At 40.3% G+C, this 13,319-nt stretch overlaps 1 protein-coding gene across 10 annotated transcripts in view; it reads right to left on the reverse strand.

Annotated features, from left to right (window-relative positions):
• The window catches only part of LOC146565164 (disks large homolog 2-like), a 190,237-nt gene that overhangs the window by 12,004 nt on the left and 164,914 nt on the right, over positions 1-13,319 (reverse strand). For all 10 annotated transcript variants that reach the window (XM_085288055.1, XM_085288054.1, XM_085288052.1 and 7 more), the window contains 2 exons: positions 2,202-2,316; positions 1,671-1,847 (listed from right to left, as the gene is read on the reverse strand). In XM_085288055.1, coding sequence (XP_085144181.1) covers positions 1,671-1,847; positions 2,202-2,316 — 292 coding nt within the window. The remainder of the gene's footprint in view (positions 1-1,670; positions 1,848-2,201; positions 2,317-13,319) is intronic.

Consider the following 13,319-nt stretch of genomic DNA (forward strand, 5'->3'; position numbering starts at 1 on the left):
AAAACATGTTTTATATTTTAGATTCCTCAAAGTCGCCCCCCTTCATGCCTGGATTGCTTTCAAGTTATAGCCACCCACAGGTGACTGTGGAGGCCGGGCTATCAGCTCACACAGCCTGGAGGTGTGTTTGGGCTCATTGTCCTGTGGCTGCAGGATGCTGTGGTAGCCATGCTGGGTCAGTTTGCCGTCAGTTTTGAATAAATCCCCAACAGCGTCACCAGCAAAGCCCCCCCCCCCCCCCCACACACACACACAAACACACACACCTCCTCCTCCATGCTTCATGGTGGGAACCATGCACGTAGAGACCATCGCTCACCTTTTCTGTGTCACAAAGACACGGCAGGTGGAACCAAAGATCTCAAATGTGGACTCATCAGACCAAAGCACAGATGGTCTGATGTCCACTCCTCGTGTTTCTTGGCCCAAACAAATCTCTTCTCTTTAGTCGTGGTTTCTCAGCAGCTGTTTGACCATAAAGGCCTGATTCACACAGTCTGCTCTGAGCATGTAGAGATGTGTCTGCTGCTGCTCTGTGTGGCATCTATCTGGGCTCTGATCTGAGCTGCTGCTTGTGATTGTGATTCCTGAGGCTGGTGACTCGGGTGAATGTATCCTCAGCAGCAGAGGAGACTCTTGGTCTTCCTTTACTGAGGCGTCCTCATGTGAGACAGTTTCATCGTAGTCTTGATGTTTTTGTGACTCCACTTGGGGACACATTCAAAGTTTTAGCAGTTTTCCAACTGACTGACCTTCAGCTCTTAAAGTAATGATGGACTGTTGTTTCTCTTTACTTAGCTGATTGGTTCTCGCCATAATATGAATTCTAGCAGTTGTCAAATAGGCCTGTCAGCTGTGCACCAACCTGACTGCTGCACAACACAACAGATGGTCCCAACGTCATTAAGAAGGCAAGAAACTCTACAGATGAACCCTGACAGGCTCACCTGTGAGGTGAACCCATGTCAGGTGACTACATCATGTAGCTCACTGAGAGAAGGGTCAATCACGACACTGGACGGAGGGAGACACAGACAGTAAACGAAGAGGGAATCAGGGCAAAGAGGAAACACCTGGGGGAGACTATCAAAGTAAAATTGGAAGTGCGAGAAACACGCACTGAGATGCAGACTGACGAAACCCAGGGCACAGAGGGAGGACAGAGAGGGCGAGAGACAAGTAGGGGAGAACACACATGTGTGAGAGAGAGACGGGGAGACGAGGATGAAACACTAGGAGGGAAACATGGACTAAAGGAGACGAGACACACAGAAGCGAGCAAACACAGACATGACTGGGGGAACATACGACATATTTGTGACACGAATCACAATTCAAACCTAAAGCGAAGAAACAAAAATCCCACATTTGACAAATGGTTTCTGCTCTTTGATAATGAAAACACCTTTTTGGCACTTTTGCTTTGTTTGCTGTATCGACGCCTTTCAGATGAATTTGATTCTGCGCCAGTGTTATTCAGGACTGGGATACGTTACGTTTTGGCTTTTGTTATCACGAAGGTCTTCAGCTCTTTGACTTCCCTGAGGGGACTATTGTTGTTGGTGATTTATAAATAAACTTGAATCAAAAACAGGCTGTTTTTGGATAATGACTAGTTTAGAAGAAACTAGTCAATAGTATGTTCACACATTAGTGTATTCACTTCTTACCGTCTCTTGCTTGGGATGACGCCCATTTCCTCGCTGTCACCATGTGGAGTAACACGGCGAGCCTGCCACCACTCATCATCGGAGGCGTTGATGACGTGCAGGATGTCCCCAAACCTGAAGCCGAGCCCTTGGCTGGGAAGACCGCTGTCCTTTGACTTTTCATAGTCAAAAAGTGCCCTATTCCACGAAAGAAGAGCAGTAATAAAATAATAATCCCTGTTTCTTTGCAGTAAGTGACTTTTATTCTAAATTAGCAAAGAGAAACTAGATGCAGGATTTCAGCAGTTATAGTTACTATAGTAAATAGTGAATGTGTTTCTGTTTCAGTCACACATCTCAAATATCTGCATAAATCTTCATCTTAGTTAGGGTCAGACATCTGTGCATGAAGACACACAAGCTTACAAAAGTAAACGACGCAAAAGCAGCTTTGCTGTTTAGCCTGGGATGTCTGACTGCAGAATGGATGTTTTTTCATTTTCTGCATTCTTTGAATTCACCACAACCATCTAAAATCCAAAACAGACCAACCTAACATAGAGTGATCTTTTCTGATTGGTTCGCAGGGATCCTGACCCGGAGCTCATGCTGTGGTTCATCATCTGTTCCCGCAGGTCGCGGATTTTGGCCTCAAAACGTCCGTACTCTACAAGACAAGGTTAGCGTGGATCAGCACTGACAGTCTGACACCAATAAGGTCTTGAGTAATTATCTTTAATGGAATTTGCATTTAGATATTGTTTAAGGTATAACTGTCATTGTAAGGTTATGTCCGTCTGCTCTGTTTATTATCAGGCCTTTTAGTTCCCTTGGTTCCCTTGTGTGATCACTGCAGCTGTGTTACCTGCTGTTCCCTCTCTATAATCACCTCTTGTGTATATATCTTCAGCTGCCCTCATTATCCTGCATTATCAGTGTCACGCTTTGTCTCTCGCTCACTTTTATGCAGCGCTTTCATCTAAAACACACAGAAACACACACAGTATCTTGTCTGAGGACTTGATAACTAATAAACACTGATGTTGTGCCATCAGTGTTTATTAGTTATAAAGGTTCAGGAGTTAAGCTTTGGGCCAAGAAACAAGAAGAGAAGTGTACAGCAGCTGTTGCTGACTAACAGATATTCTATAACTGTCTGCACGTTCAGTCTCATGCTCAGTTTCCACTTTTTTATATTGTCTTGGTTTCTTTCTCCCTGGTGTCTACACACATCTCAAATCTGTGTGTCAGCAGTAGACAGAAAGGGAAACACCTATCTCTTTGCAGTGGGTTCTTATTAGCAGCATGCATTCATACCTGACCTACGAAAATAGAAACAAAGGCATTTATCCCATTTCAGCACATCAGCAGCAGGACAGTGTCACAAGCTGCTGTATAATACAATCAGATATATAACAATACAACCCAAAGAAATAGGAGACAGATTCTCTGGTTTCCTTTTTTACGTCTAAAAGAGGAGACGTTCCCTCCCACTGCTGCTCATAGAGCATCAGATGATTGTGGGGGTTTTGTCTGTTTCTTTGTACTGCTATAAAAAGCACTTTGAGGCAACTTTTCTTGTGATGTGGCAATATATGAAAAAAGGAATTAAAAAAATAAGACTACCTTTGAAAACATATTTGTATATTTATATATGCTGATGAGGACATGGACAGAGTTTATGCGACAGAGGAGGATGTTACAGACGGGGTGAGGCAACACCTGAAGGGAGCAAAAGAAAAAGAAGGAACGCAAGACTGTGAGTCTGACAATGTGTCAGTATGAAATCACTGTGGCTGGCTATATTGTTTTCTCACTAATACTTGACCTCTTTTTTAAATAACAGGAAAATAACTAAACTACTAACTACTAGGAGACAAACACTAAGTTTCTTTGTTTCTTGTTTTTTGTAAACATATTGTTGGCAAATTGCTCTAAATTGCTGCAAATTCTTTGGTAGCCAGCTGGCACTTAGGCTTGTTGGTCCGGAGACCCGGCAGCGCCTCACCCAAATACTCTGCTCCACAGACCCTAGCTTTTCTTCCTCCTGTTCCAGTGCAGGAGGATCCACCAGTTCTGCACTGAACATGTTGACTCACTTTGGCAACACAAAAGTGAGCCACTTACTGTCTTTCCTGTTTTAACCAGAAACATAAAAATGTTAATATTAAAGCACTAATTTATTGAACACTGTTTCATAGACAGTGTTTGGTGCTCAAGCCCAGCGAGCTAAACTGTCTCTGTCATGAATCGTTGTGCGGCAGGCGGGAGTTGGACCCAAAATGCAGGACTCACAGACTCGAGGGAATGAACTCAAAACACAGCTTTATTTGCTGGTAAAACAAACATACAAACTAAACTAAACTAAACTAAACTAAACTAAACTAAACTGGGAAGCCACAAACTAAGAACTACAGCGAGACACCGGGAGCTCCACACACAGCATGAGGGACGACGTCACACCAACTCAGAGAAACACAGGGTTTAAATACACTGGGGAGTAACGAGGGGAATGAGACACAGAAGGAGGGCACAGCTGGGAGAAATCAGGACTGACGAGACAAGCAAAGCAGGACACATTCACATAAGACACGGACCTTCAAAGTAAAACAGGAAGTATCACACAGAGACGCGAACTTGACACAGTGGAGACAGCAACTAAGAAATACAGAGACATAAACCATAAGGCAGAGGTCTAAGAACCAAAATACACAGGGAAATACTCAGCTGGGAACACAAGAGACTAGACTAGAGAGAGTAACAAAAAACCAACCATGAGAACATAATGCACAATGCAGAGTGACAGAAAACAAGAAACTCAAACATGCAAAGACACAATTACACAGAACAGAGGGGACACAGAGAGACATGAAGGGCAAGGGATCAAAACTAGAAGCCATAGAATAAATCACACACAAGTACAATAATACGAAAATCACAAAGAACTAAAAACGCTGGGTCAGGAGACCGAGGACCGTGACAGTCTCGTGGAGACAGGAGAGGAAGCTGAAGTCGATATTAGAAAAGTTGCTGAAATCATAACAACTTTTCAGAATTGTAATAAATTAGCAGAAATATTCACAGCGTTTAATCTGTAACAGATGTGTTTTTTAAGAACAAATGTCCATGGTTTGAATTATGCCTAGTTCATAATTGATCATTCTTGCTTGACGTTTGACATTTAATAAGTTTTCTTTGCGTTTAAAAAACAAATATAAAAAACAAATACATGGTTTATACTGTTGACAAAGGTGGGACTGTCTCCCATTATATCTGAGCGAGGGTAGAAGGACAGAACATCAAGCCTATTATGTTTAAAGTGTTGCAGCTACACACAGTGAATGAACACTGTGAGAACAATGAGGTAAATCAACAGAGTGTGTGCTTTGGATAAAGCACATAGAGATTACACACACACACACACACACACACACACACACACACACACACACTGTACTGTGCATTGTAACATGAACAAGAAGTGATGCTTGTTAGAATTTATTTTTTATCTTGTATAACTCATTATTTATATTCACAATTACCTCATAATTTACACGCGTTTATATTTTACTACACAAATATGTATTATAGAATAGAGGGTTGAAAGAAACTGCCACAGCCATACAGCACAAGGCCATAGGAAAAATACTGGACAATGATAGGTGGACACACTGGCTTTAACACACCAATGGGGAGGCAGCGTCCCACCCAAGTACCTAGGCCAAACCCTGATTAGCTTCCAAGATCGGACAAGATCTTGGAAGCTAATCAGGGTGGTATGACCATGATGGAGCCTTTACTGTGTTTCACTGATGGCTGTATACACACACTGTTGTACCTCCCTCCTTACCTCTGTATATACTGATGACAACTTAAACTTTATACACATGTTTGTTTCACTTGGTGACTTCTCGTCAGCCTTAGCAGAAACGAAGACAAAATAAGACATTTCTGATGAGACTGATGAACAGCAGATAGATCCACTGAAGGAGCAGACATGTCTTTCAGGTCAGGTTTTGCTTTTTCCTCCTGTTTCTTAAGAACATGACTTTCAGATACGGTTTATCTGCTGTAGGTTATTTTTTAGACCTACTGCTTCCACATTCCTCAGTTTTTTTAAGGACACACAGTTCACTGTGCTAGGTTATACCAAGTGTTTTGGCTAATAGCTCTAAGATGTTTTAAATAAAACATCAAAGCGACTGTCTAAAAAGCGCCCAGTTGTAGATTTTAATTGGATGGAGATCAGGAATGTTTTTCAGGTCATAAACCTGGTGGAGTGGAGAAAACGTGATGATTAAATCAGTGGCTTGAAATTTAGCAAAAAATCAGTTTAAAGAAGCAGAATGCTTGTTAAATGAGAATTTATTACCTAAATACTTCAACAACCTTCAACAAAACACAGCACTTTGCAAAATATGCAATAAAATTGTTCCTCCTAATGTGGGAAACCACAAACTTGTTTCACCCACCACCTGAGGCAAAAACACAATCAGGCTGTGAAGGAGCAGAAGCTAGCAGCTGGTGATGGACTCAAATGTGATCAAATGACCCAAGCATTACCAGCTGCACTTGCTAGTTGCAATCCACACGGCAGAAAGAGCAAATGGTGGATGGAAACTACTGATGCAGTTACACGTTGGAAAAGCAAGTGGTTCACGCTCTACCCAAGATACAAGATCCCAAGGTATGAAATACAAGCACTATACAAGCATTTCTTGTTTAAGTACTTTCTGTTTACTAATTACACACACTGATTCTGTATTGTCATAAATATGATTATTATCTTGAAATGATATTTTGATATCATTTTGAGGCTATATCGCCCACGTCCACCCCAAATCACCTGTGCAGTACTCTCAATAAAAATCCTTCCAATAACCTGTTTGGGGAAGCAAATTGTTTTAGATTTCTGATCAGCTGATCAACACTTCACTGAGTCCACGTAGCTCCTAGAGAGGAATTCTGATAGAAGATAAGATTAAAAATGACACAAAAACTAAACTTAAATCTCATTAATGAGAGATAGACTTAAGTGTTTTTAAGGGGTCGCTCAGTGAGAATTTTCACATTAAATGGGAACTAAAAATACTTTGGTTCTCTTTTTCTTTATTTGTGAAACACTGTGGACGTATTCAACGTATATGCTGCCTCGGTGAATAAACTTCACAATAATATATTTTCTTGAAATGCTATAAATTGGTTTGCAAACATCTTGTCCACACATATATTCATTCTGACTGTGTTTCATTTGCTTGTGTATGGGGGTGTTTCCAATGCAGATATTGCAATAAAGAAACATTTTTACACTACAATGAACTAATCTTTGTCTGACAAAGTGTTCAAGAGTGAAACGACTTCTGTGAGATTCTTACATTGCGTCCATTGAATATAAGTGCATAGGTGCTAATTCCGTAGGTGTCTCATAAGTTTACATACCCTGGCAGAACTTTCAGACAGTATGGATGATAACACACAACCTTTTCTTTCACTCGTTGTTGGCTGACGCCATTTATTGTCAAACTGTGGTTACTCTTTTTTTTTAACACAACACAAACTACCCAAATGACCCAGATCAAAAGTTTACATACCCTGGTGACTTGCACACAACTTGACACAAAAAGGTTAGAAAGGCTATGAAATGTCACCATCGTCACCTGTGATGTGTTTGCTTGTAATCAGTGGGTGTGTATAAAAGGTCAGTGACTTTCTGGGCTCCTGACAGACCCGTGCATCTTTCATTCACTGATGTTATTCTAAGTCATGAGGAAAGCAAAAGAATTGTCAAAGGATCTGCGGGAAAAGTTGAACTTTATAAAAAAGGAAAGGTATATAAGAAAATATCAGCAATGTTCAAACTCTAATTAAGAAGTGGAAAATTGGGGGTTCTGTCGAAACCAAACCACAGTCAAGTAGACCAACTAAAATTTCAGCTACAAGTGCCAGAAAAACTGTTGGGGATGCAAGGAAAAATGTACAAATAACTTCAGGCTTCACACAGGACTCTTTGAAAATGTGGTGTGGCTGTTTCAAGATGCACAATAAGGAGGGACTTGAAGAAAGATGGGCTGCATAGTCGAGTTGCCAGAGGGAAGCCATTACTACACAAATGCCGCAAAGTATTCCACTTACAATATGCCAAACAGCACAGAGACAAGCCTCAAACCTTCTGGCACAAAGTCATTTATAGTGATGAGACTTAAACTGAACGTTTGCCACTTGGAGAGGAGTCAACAAGGCGAACGGTGAAAGGGCCACCATTCCTGATGTGAAACATGGTGATGGATAGCTGATGTTTTGGGATGTGTGAGCTACAAAGGCACAGGATATTTCATCAGAATTGATGGCAATAGGAATGCAGTAAGCTATCAAAAAAGGAATTTTTTTTTAAATTGAGTAAATTTTGCATTCATCAGCCTGGAAGCTGCAAATGTGACGTACTTGGACATTTCAACATGACAATGATGCAAAACAGAAGGCCAAGTTGGCCTGTCATTGGCTACAGCAGAATAAAGTGACATGACAGTCTCCTGACCTCAATATCATTGAGCCACTCTGAGGAGACCTCAAACTTGCAGTTCATGCAAGACAGCCCAAGAAATACAGGAACTGGAGGCTTTTTGCCAGGAAGAATGGGCAGATTTACCATCTGAGAAAGTATAGAGCCTCATCCACAACTATGACAAAATACTTCAAGCTGTCATTGATGTTAAAAGGGGCAATACAGGGTAGTAAGAACTGGGTATGTAGGTGGGGTAGTTTGTTTTGTGATTATTATCTAAAAAGAGTAAATACAGTTGTTTGCTTTATTGAACATGTGCTCAGCATCAGTTATAACAGCACAACAACGGGTACGACAGCTAGGAATAAAACTGGCACTAGGCAGCCCTGCCACAAAAACATATCAGATGGGCAACATGGGCACTAACATAACCCAGTATATAGAATAGAATAGAATAGAATAGAATAGAATAGAATAAACCTTTATTATCTCCGGATGAAAAATGTGGGTGTTACACAGCTCTTATAGCAAGGGGAATATAAAATATAAAAGGGAGACACAAAGTGGTCCTATATACATAAGCAACTGAAGTTCGTATTTACAGGTAATGTGGAGCAGGGAAATTATTTTACTGCTATTGTTAAATAATCATCATTATTACCATTGCATTAATAATATAATCTGGAGTTTATATTGCATTCAGGGGTTGAACAGTGTGTGTCTTTCAGAAAGGCTAAAAGTCACAGGCTGACAGGAAACAGGCTTGCAGAGAGTTTGCAGAAGCAGGAAGTTATTTTGAGCAGCAGGCTAAGACGAGGCTTTGACAATGTAACAGATAGCTTTAAGATGGCCTTAAGATGTTTATGATGATGTTAATTTTGTATTTCAGATGCAGTTATAACTATTGTGTACACAATGCATATCTGTGCTTATTTGAGTTGATGTTCAGGTTCTTTAAAGGTCTTAAGCTTCACTGACGTGACTGTTCAGGTGATACATGCTGAGGGAAAACTAGAACATAGAAGGAATTGCAATACATGCTTACAAAACACTTATATCAGGTCATTTTATATCAAGGTTTTAGTAGAGGTTCTTGGTTAAAACATTTATTTAGTAGAAGACATACATATAGTCTCAGTGAGCCTCTGGTCTGGTGAAAGGTCAGAAGTGCAACAGGTGAATTGAGAAAGAGCATTTGAGGACGAGACACAGACAGTTAGTAGGTGAAGAGGTGACACAAAGAGCATGTGAGGTCAACACACACACACACATGAGTTAGATTTATTTAGAGGAGAGATTAGTCATGTCTCGGTAAAAGGAACCGTCCTTGTTGTCTCGGCAAGAAAGAGGAACAATTCACTTTAAGACAAGAACGGAAAGTACCATCCATGAAAATAGAAGATGATCTTCTGGGTTAAAAGTCATTGTGGTGTTGATCTGATCTATGTATAAAATGTATCTGTGACGCATGAAGGGGCGTCAGTAAATCAAACCCTGATGCTATAAAATATCTGTTCATGCTTTGATTAAGTTGAAGACTAATTGCTGTCTGCGTACAGAGTTGTCTTCCCACACGTGTGTAGTCATTAAAATCATTGTTTGACCAAGAGCTTCTGGACCAAGGGTGGTTTGTACTCTCCTTCCTCAATTTTGAACCTTAACATTTGGGGGCTTCGTCCGGTGGTTGAGGAGGGAGAATTGGAGGTGTAGACGGAGAAATTCGGTGGTCTCTGAGGTGGTCTGACGGGCAGACATGAATTCCAGTGGTCGAAGTGAGTGGGCATAAGCCGGCTTATCCAAAAGGTAAGGCACTACCTGTTGAATTATTTCCAAAGTGTGCCAAATTGGATATGATAAAATTTAAGTCTACTCACTGAAATTACTGGTGGATGTCTGTTTTGATTTTGATGAAAATCTCATGAGTTGAAGCAGTTAGAGTTCTGCTAAGAAGAAAGAAGAAATGAAAGCAGTTAAAGTCTGCGAGAGCAGTTAGAGTCTGCCAGGAAAAGTTTAAATACTGGGTTGAAGTCCCAAAGAAATTGAGTTAGAGTCTCAAGTAGTTTGGTAGGAAATTTGGTCATTTTGTGGGTTAAAGTCCCGGTTGGTCATTAGGTCAGACCTTGGTTGGTCATTTTGTGGGTTAGAGTCCCCATTGTCCATCAGGGTAGATCTGCCTCAGTTATACACTTGTTTTGGGTGTTGATTGTTGTTTCAAAGTATTATAAATTATTCTAGAACGGCAGTTGGACTGCTAGGAAGCGCAGAGCCCGGAGGTTATGCTCCCTCCTTGTCGTGGACGCGCGACATTGACCTGTCGGCGAACAGGGTTAGTTCAGTTTGGCTTAACTGTGGGGTACAGGGCATCCTGGAATGAAGCTAGGAGTTAGAGTCTCCTTACCGTTTGGAACGGTACCTGCGCTTTTTTGGTCAGAAGAAGTTGGACTTCGGGCGTGTAACTTTAACTTAAAACTTCGGGGAAAGCCTTGGCTGTGTAATGCCAAAAATAGAGCTTCAGGCAAAGTTTGGGTTGGTTGACGCTTTTAAATTGAGTTAGGGATTTTAGAGATGAGGCCAGAAACAGTTAAAGTCTTGATACTGGTTAATTGGTCGCAAAAAACTCAGGGAGTTTATCCGCTGGGCGGTTATTTTAAATTTGTCTAAATTGTGTAGGTGCTAAAGCTGACAGATCTGACAGTGGTTGTAAATATAAGATGTCTTTGTAATATAAAATAAGAGATCTCTGTGTGAAAGGAGTCTGAGGCAATGCTGGAGCTATTTTTAGACGGTGTGTGTGTGAGTGAAAATGCAAATGAGTAAGCAGTGAACTGTTTAAACCACAGTTCACTGCCATTTATGTTTATTAGAGGACTATAAATAAAGTTTTGAGTTGCCGTAGGAAATGTATAGTAATTGACTGAGTTTGGATGTAGATATATAAATATATTGAGTGCACTGTATATACTTAAGACTAACACATTACTTTCAGTAGTAACTTTTCTCCAGCATTAGTTGCTGGTGTGGTTTATTTTTTCAATTTCTTGTGTGTGCGGTGAGAATTAATGGAGGTTTCAATTTTTCGTTTGTTTGTTTTTGACTTGCTCTTTCTGATTATGACAAGCATGTCTAAAATACTCTTAGGAAAGTGTGTTTTGAGTTATATTCCTCAACTCTGGTCACAGTTTAAGTGTGTGAATGCGGTGACTAGAAGGTTTTGAATGATGAATAAAGGTGTGAGAGGTATTTCTTTGGTGATGTAAAGTAGGATGTTTTAAAGTTTGAAAGTGTTTTTAATTTAAGAGATGCATGAGTGATGTTATAAGAGTTTGAGTTTCTTTTTCTTTCAGTTTAAAAACACATAAGTACATACACTTGGTACACCTGTTTACTCTTTTACTTTATTAAAACGGACGGTGTATTTGAGTTTGAATTTCAGTAATTGTATGTTGATATGGTAATTTAGTTTTATGTTAGGTGAAGGAGATGTCCATCTCTGCGTCTTGCAGGATTGAAAGTGAAAGTTGAAGGTTGTGATGTGAATGCTGTGAGTACTCGATTTGAATGATTCTGTGTGATGTGTACAAAATACTAAATAATAATAACACTATGAAAGATTATAGTAGAGTGAGTGCAAGGCGGTGTGTGAACAGAGGAAGTCTGAGAGAGAAGTGTGTGCGTAGGCAAACTGCAGGGTGTGTGTGCGTGGGAGTATTGTAAGGGAGTATTGTTTTTACATCAAGGTTTAGTAGAACTAAAGTAGAACGTCACAAACAAACAAAAAAAAGTAAAATAAAGAGAGAAAATAACTGACAATTACATTAATGAATAGAAAACACACACATACACAAAGTGCCATATGTGAAATTATTCTAGGAAGGAATCAGAAGTGAGATAGTTTAATATAAGATGCAATGAAGGAAGCAGCTTACACTCCTTTAATTTCCAGAGCCAGTGTGTTCCCTCCCCTGCCCACTTGGGCCCCGTATCAGGCGAGTATGGAAGGCTGGATAGCCCATGACGGGTAAGATCCCACCTCGAAACCCTGGGACAACCTAAGGCAGGCACAGTCACGATTACTCGGCCTCAGTAAGAAGACGGGACCTCACGGGTAAAGCCGCTGGGCTGAGGCAGAGGGGGAGAGTGACAAGTGGAGCCCTGACTTCTGGCTGAGGAGCAGGAATGCTGTTAATAAGGTGGGAACTTAATTTGGGTTAGCAAATTTGGGAAAGACAACTGACGGCTTAAGTGGAGAATTGTGCAGGAGTCTGACACACTGCAAAAGCAACATATGCAAATTCACATACACAAACAGAAAATGCATTAACCTTATAAAGACAAGACAAGCTCATGGAGTTTAATGCATAGACACTGATTAAACCTGGCCAAGAACACAAACATATGCAATGAAGAACAGCTTGCTATTTTGTATGAATGATACAATGGTGTGAATGTTTAATAAAATGCATTTGAGTTTGTAATTGAGGAATAGAAGAAGCCATATGACAAAGGGAGTTATGAAAACAAAAAAGTGATTAAAGTAGTTTTAAAAGAGTGACTTAGGAGTGCTCTCTCGTACTGAGTGATCAAAACCAGTGATCACTGTAGAAAAAAAAAAAATAATTTAATAAGGAGATAATGTTTATACATATGTTTCTCTTGTTACGGCAACTCATTGAGAGATGACTCAGTATGCAAATTAGCTGAAGTGAGTGGTGAGTCGGAGCTTCCTGTGTGTGTGTGACTGAGGAAGTGACTTTCAGAAGAGGAAGCATGGCAGACAAGAGAAGTGCAGATTTGGGTAGGAAATTTATAGTTTAGTGATATGTTGTTGTAAGGGGGTCTTATGCTGAATGTAAGTATGTTACAGAGCATAAGGGGGTGATTTTTGTGTGCAAATTGTGTGGTTTTAATGAGACTTTCGGTGTATTGAGGAGGTGAAATTATGTGGTGGCAGAACTTGTGCGTTTAAGGTTGTTGAGGTTGTTGTGGTGAGGGGTTGATTCTGTCAGTTAGGTTGGGTTGTTGTTTTTGTTTTTAATAGAGGGAGTTTTAGGAAACATGGACATGTCTAAAAATTGGGCCCATTATTTTGTAACAGTGCACTTAAAGAAAACCTGTCAGGTGATTTTGATTTTGTTTTTATGAGCTAATAATCAGCTCTATTTTTTCTC

Source organism: Mchenga conophoros, linkage group LG10, assembly GCF_057382185.1.
Source record: "Mchenga conophoros isolate Kocher_MC1m ecotype Shallow Benthic linkage group LG10, M_conophoros_male_GT1.1, whole genome shotgun sequence".
Classification (NCBI taxonomy): domain Eukaryota; kingdom Metazoa; phylum Chordata; class Actinopteri; order Cichliformes; family Cichlidae; genus Mchenga; species Mchenga conophoros.